Genomic DNA, 6,378 nt, shown 5'->3' on the forward strand with positions numbered 1-6,378 from the left:
CGTCATCACACACAAACCATGCAGTAAAAACACATCCATGTAATACATGCTTCACCAGCAAATACAAAATAAAGCTTCTGCACATTGGGCTCTGCTCTCTCCATTAGCAGTGTGTGAGCGGATGTACGTGCTCATTCGCAAACACGTACAAGTCGTACAAATCGCGTAAACTGGCTTTGTCCACGATGTCTGAAAATTTCGAAAAAAGCCTAGCGAGAGTTATCACGACTGCATCAAACGTGTTGGGTGATTCGGTTTGTCTGGAACACGCCGAGGAGTAGACCCAGTCTGTCAGAGTGCAGTATAATTACACAAAGTACGGATACTGTGTCCTGGTATTTAGCTCCATTTTGTCACTGCAGATTGAAAAAGCTGTTTTCATGGAAATGACACATTTCATTGGCATAATATTTTCATAAGGTAGAACAGATGTCAGAAAGTCAGATACAGGTTATAATTCACTTTTGACCAAGTATGTCGTTACTGTGTTTTGCCTTTGAAGGGTAGAGTAGTGTGGTATTTTCCCCATCAGAGATAAAGTCGTCAGTTCGGAAACGCCCCCCCATCACTCTCATGATTATTTCTCCCCACGTGCTATAATCGCAATTTTACATCGCCCAAGTTCCACACATTTATCAGATAAATTCAACAAATCTTTTCACATTGTTAATCATTACAGTTAGTAATTATGTGAAACTGGAGTTTCACAAAAGTCATCGAAAAATCTTGAATAAGTGGAAGCCGCTTTAATCAAGTCACCGATAAAAATGTTTAAAAAAACCCTGGTAACTCATGAAGAATCTGGATTGAATGGGAGAATCGAGGGATAAGCGACTGTGATTTGGTTTATAGTCTGATCTCTGGGGATCTCGGTCACTGAAGACGAGACTTCAGCGACATTCAGGCACTTGCAGAGAGACAACATTGATGATCTGATGAGGCAGTACAGATTGATTCACTGTGGACGCCTTATTCTTCGCTTTTCTTAATGTACACTGAAGCAAACTGACCTTGTGCTGAAATGTCCAGGGTTCAGACTCAAAAACACCCCTTCACTTCACCCCAGAGAGAAATCGAGCCCCCGATGATGATGATGATGAGGAGGAGGAGGACGACGATGAGTTCACCAGGGCAGTTATCGATCTGACTGCTCCGTCAGCTCAGAGAATCAACAGAAACTCAGACCTGAGATCAGACGCAGAAACAATACTTGAACAGTCTGTCGACGCCTTCACTGCCACCTCTGAAATCAAGTAAAGGAGAGAGCTAGAGTAGATGACAAAGACGTTGATGATTTATCAGAGAGCAAAACCTAAAAATAAAACATTTTCTGTCTCCTTGTGAACAAATACAGACACAGTCACTCTCCCAAATCAACATGCTGTCATGTGGAAACCTTGTGTCTCCAACTGGAGACTTTTTATGAGGCCCGGTGTCATGGGGTTGGTAATTCTTCAACCTGTCCAAAACCAGGGGCGGGTGTCGCAGGCTGGGGCGCAGATCGTGGTCAGTGTTTTGCGACGTACAATCGTGTTTCCTGTCAGCACAAACGTTTGGCGTCCAGGCTTTTTGGACGAAGCATTGATTAATCAGTTTACTGTCACATATTACACATTAACATCTATATTCAATGCAGCACCTCTGCACAAAAGATTTAATAACACACTTCTTGGACTTTTATTGCCACGTGCGAAACTCAAACTATTCAGCGGGGTGTTGTAGTGATTCAGCTGCCCTTCGTTTTACAAACCACCAGATGTCCCTGTTCTGCTGAGTTGAAAACCACAGAGCTTCATAAGGCTTCGTCCACCCAGCACTCATTGATAAAGGGAACTCACACACTGAGCAGTCTTCCAAGTGGCTTCTAGTCGAAAGCCTTAAACTTGAAAACAACCAGCCTCCTTTTGTTTCTGCTGTTTTCAGTGTGTGATGCTAGTTCGTGCGGAGGCTCCGACAGTTCACTGGACCTACACGGTCCTGTAGGTTTGAATAAATCCAAGGTGATCGGGGTGAAGTCATTCTACTGGCTTTTAGCCCTGACAGGATTTATTTCAGAAAGTTTGATTATTACAGTGAGAAAACTCCTCATCTTCATATTTTTTATCATTAATATCATATACTCGTAGCATAACATATGATACGGTCACATCTGCAGTGGGAAATGAATGAGTCCACACTTGGCCAGAGTCAGATTTGTTTGTGACAGAAACAAACGCCACAGCTTCTCTGTCCCTTTGAGGACAGGGGGACATGTCTTCCTCTCTTCCGCCACAGAATATCTCAGCCTGGCCCGCGTCTCCCGGAACCCTCTTAGAGGTAAGGACTCGTTTGCTGGGCACTTCAGCAGCACCTCCTTATACGGGCTTGGGGGTGGGGTTAGATGTTTTCTTTCTGGTGAGGGCTGAGCAAGAGCAGCTGGGATGATGAAGCTGCTGTTGAGTTCAGACTCAGAATCCGAACTGACAGGGACTTTAGTCATCTGACGCAGGATGCTGCAGCCTCTCTGGACTTTCCTCCTGGATCACTCCTCCGTTCTGCACTCACCTTTCTTCCCCGTCCTCTTCTCCTTCTTCGTCTACCTGTCCTTCTGCCTGCCCTTCCTGCTGCTGGACCTGCTGTCCACCAGGTGGGCCCTGGTGCGCAGGTACAAGCTGCAGCCTCAGAGCTCCGTCAGCTGGGAGTCGGTGCAGAGATGCCTGGCTCGGTCGCTCTACAACCACCTGTTCTTCATCTTCCCGCTGACCGTGATGCACTGGTACCTGAGGCCCGTCCACCTGCCCAAGGAGGCCCCGACCCTCCCCCGGCTGCTGGCTCAGGTGCTGGTCTGCCTGCTGCTCTTTGACTTCCAGAGCTTCGTCTGGCACCTGCTGCACCACAGAGTGCCCTGGCTGTACCACAACTTCCACAAGGTTCGTAGCATTTGTCTTAACTCTTTCTAAATCCCCTCCGATGCCGCCTCTGCAGCTCATCCTGAGCTTTCTTCCATGTTCTTCCTGTGAAAGGGATTTTTCGGGGGAGTTTTTCCTAATCTATCGCATGTCGTACAGAGTGTAAAGACCTTTAAGTGATAAAGACCTCTGTGATTTTGGGCTGTTGAAGACTGACTTGATTCAGCCGGATGGAAACTCCGTATCTACAGCTGAAATTATTAGTCAATTAATCGGTTAAGTCGCCGAAGACAGAAATATAATCCAAACTGTGCTGATAATTGATTGATGGCTAAAGTAATTTTTCAAGTAAAAGGCCCTCCTTTGCCTGACTCTGCTTTCTAAACTGTGGATGTTAAACTGAACCTCTTTGGGTTTTGGATTCCTGGTCTGACAAGAACAACTGTTTATCCATAAATGTATCCTTCACTATCAATAATAACACAATAAAACAATCAATAATCCACTGATGGGTTTACTCATTAAATTTTTCTTCGCTTCATTAAAAATCCTAAAACAGAGCCGAGCTTTGTCGTTCCTCCACTTTCACGCTTCTTCTTCTCCTCCTCCAGATGCATCACACCTACACCTCCACCTTCGCCCTCACCGCTGAGTACTCCGGAGCCTGGGAGACTCTCAGCCTGGGCTTCTTCGCCGCCGCCAACCCGCTCCTGCTGGGCTGCCACCCGCTCACCGAGCTGGCCTTCTTCGTGGTGAACATCTGGCTGTCGGTGGAGGACCACTGCGGCTACGACCTGCCCTGGGCCACCCACCGCCTGGTGCCGCTGGGGCTGTACGGCGGGGCCCGCCACCACGACCTCCACCACCTCCAGTCCAAGTGCAACTACGCCCCCTACTTCACCCACTGGGACTGGCTGGCTGGGACGCTGTGTACAAATCTGCTGATGGAGAGTTTATAAACTGGCGGAGAAGTGATTGAACTGATTTGGGAACCTATCGACAACTTCCTGAACTGATTTATTCTGAACGTTTACGAACTGGCTCATGGGGCCCAGAACCGATTGGTTTCTGAAGCGATGGATAGGGGCTCGAAGTGACTGACGGGTTTCAGAAGGGATTTGGCAGCTTTCTTAACTGACCAAAAGGTTTTTGAAGTGGTGGGCAGCCGCTGTGCTGTTCAGAAATGTTTACCTCAGAGCTATGAAAGTGCTGGAATTTATGAACGTTTCCCTTCTTTGCATAAGTGCTGTACGTAAACGCTGCAAAACATTTTTCATACTTTTGTCCTGAAATGCAAATTTTCTTAAAACAAGTAGATGGAGCCAAATTTTTTCCAGTGCAAATCAACTTGTTTCACGAAAAATTGTTTTACGTGTCAGACCAGGCAAAATAAAAGATATCGTTGGACTACAGCTGAGAGCAGGATTTTAGGATTCAACAACAGACAGGGCGGCTTGTTAAAATGGGAAACTACGTTTATTAATTGAATCGTCTTTGAACTATGTTCATGTGCAGTTGCATTAGGGTTAAGATCATCTTTAACACAACAGATACAAGGTTCATATTGAACAAACCGGCTAAATGAAGACCGCCATGGTTTTTCATTAAATATTTATTTGATATTAACATATTGTAACTAACTTGTGGACAAGCTCCAGTTATATAAAGATTTAGGTAAATAGTTTTGTACCCAGAGTCAGAAGAGAAGAGAAGAGAAGATGTTAACCAGTCTCTGAGGTTGAGAAACTGAGTGATTTATTTCAGATTCGTCAAAGAAAGTGAAAGTCAAAGGAAACTGTGAAGTTTGCTGATATGAACTGACATAATGAATGTTTTTTGACCAACATTTCTCTCGCAATGAAGCTACACAGAAGGTTTTGGTGGCGAGTGTGACTGAAAATGTGAACGACGACCGAATGACTCTGAAAAGTGAAAACAGTATTTTTGTGAAGTGACAGTTTCTGTCGTGATCTGTGATCTGAGAATAAACTTTATGAACAAAACCAAAAATGTATCCGATAGTTTTTTGTTTCTCATGTCGGTCCGGCTGAGCTATGACAGCGAGTTCTGCTCCTCTCACTCTGGTCGAACTTCCAGAACTCTGACTTAGAACCTTTTTGGCAAGTCCTCATTCCTCATTCCAAAAGGCTGGCCCGCGGCCCTCGTGAAGTTACGGCTGATGTGCTCACTGCTCCGTGTAACAGCTGTTGTAAACAAATTTGTCCCAGCCAGGATCGGAACTACCAGAGCACAGCCGAGACTACACAGACAGCATCCTGCCATGGTTATAGTCATAATCACATCGACAGTCTGTCTCAATCAGCGCTGCTGAAGTAGCTCCAATAACTGGCTCCACCAGTTATCTAGCCACACACGATATAGCTCAGCCTTTCCCTGCGGATCAGGGGGATCCAATCGCCAAGTACCACAAAATATTGTGAGGGAACACAACACTGGTCCCGGTTAGTTTTCTTTCTGCTTTAAACAGGAAAAACATTACGAACAGTAGTAACAACATATAGATGAATAGATCTGGTCAAGTCCATTTTATTGATGAAATGAATTGTCACAAATCAAACATTTTCCTCAGGCTTCTCAGTCTGTACAGGATGTGGCACCTTCGTCCTTAGACCCCGAGACCAGGACGGTCATGACGATGAGATGAGAAGACAACCGCGTCTAATTCGTCTCTCCTACATGTTCGTGTTTGTTTCAACCCTTTGTTAGAAACGGAAAATTCCTTGACGTTAGTGTCTCTGACCGAACTTGTCTGAGGGGAAACCGATGCCAAGACACAATCACGAATTGAGAAACGGACTTTAATCAGAGGTTTTTCTCGCGTCGGCTCGATGTCTAGAGGAAGAGTGTCAGCGGAACGCTTGCCCATAGACTGAGTGAACTGGATCACCTCAGAGACTTTTCTCATTACGGATACTCAGACTGCTGCAGTCATCCTGCTGAAATCTCAGCTTAATTGTCTACTGAGCTCTACTTTCATCGTGGATGACGAACTTAAACTGAAACCCCCCCCCCAACGGAGCAGAGCGCAGATTTACGAGGCTCACTACACGGGAGACCTTTGCATAGGTGTGACTTTCAGGACCATTCCGTTCGTGTCATTTAAAGTACATCACTGTCTGAAGCAGCACACACCTCTCATGGGAAATTTGGCTTTGATGAAACGCCATTGAATTTTCTTTTTCTCCTGTTTCCTTCTGCGATAAGCTCGATTCAGCCAATCCCAAGTTGACAGAGAGTGATCCAGACTCATGACAAATGGAGACGTGGCACTACGTAGGAGGGAAAACACTGGAAAAAATGGAAAACAATCGACATATTTTCATCGCACAAGCACAAAAAACACGCGTAGTCCTTCATGAGCTCGGCCTTGTTATTGGTTAGCTGACTGTTTGTTCTGTGTCCTCTCGGTTAAACTGAACGTGCGCCGACGTTCACATTGAGAAAGGGACGATTGAGGGAAGGTGGGATC

At 45.6% G+C, this 6,378-nt stretch overlaps 1 protein-coding gene across 1 annotated transcript; it reads left to right on the forward strand.

Moving 5' to 3' along the window:
• Positions 1-1,942: 1,942 nt before the first annotated feature.
• Positions 1,943-4,879, forward strand: ch25h (cholesterol 25-hydroxylase). The gene is made up of 2 exons (XM_040134409.1): positions 1,943-2,909; positions 3,500-4,879. The coding sequence occupies exons 1-2, from the start codon at positions 2,490-2,492 to the stop codon at positions 3,845-3,847; spliced, it is 768 nt and encodes a 255-aa protein (XP_039990343.1). The 5' UTR covers positions 1,943-2,489; the 3' UTR covers positions 3,848-4,879.
• Positions 4,880-6,378: the final 1,499 nt, after the last annotated feature.

Source organism: Xiphias gladius, chromosome 9 (genome assembly GCF_016859285.1).
Source record: "Xiphias gladius isolate SHS-SW01 ecotype Sanya breed wild chromosome 9, ASM1685928v1, whole genome shotgun sequence".
Taxonomy (NCBI): domain Eukaryota; kingdom Metazoa; phylum Chordata; class Actinopteri; order Istiophoriformes; family Xiphiidae; genus Xiphias; species Xiphias gladius.

Coding starts and splice junctions, on each gene's coding strand:
- ch25h (XM_040134409.1), top strand. CDS start 2,490: ATGCTGCAGCCTCTCTGGACTTTCCTCCTGGATCACTCCTCCGTTCTG. Junction 2,910..3,499: donor TGTACCACAACTTCCACAAG/GTTCGTAGCATT, acceptor CTCCTCCTCCAG/ATGCATCACACCTACACCTC.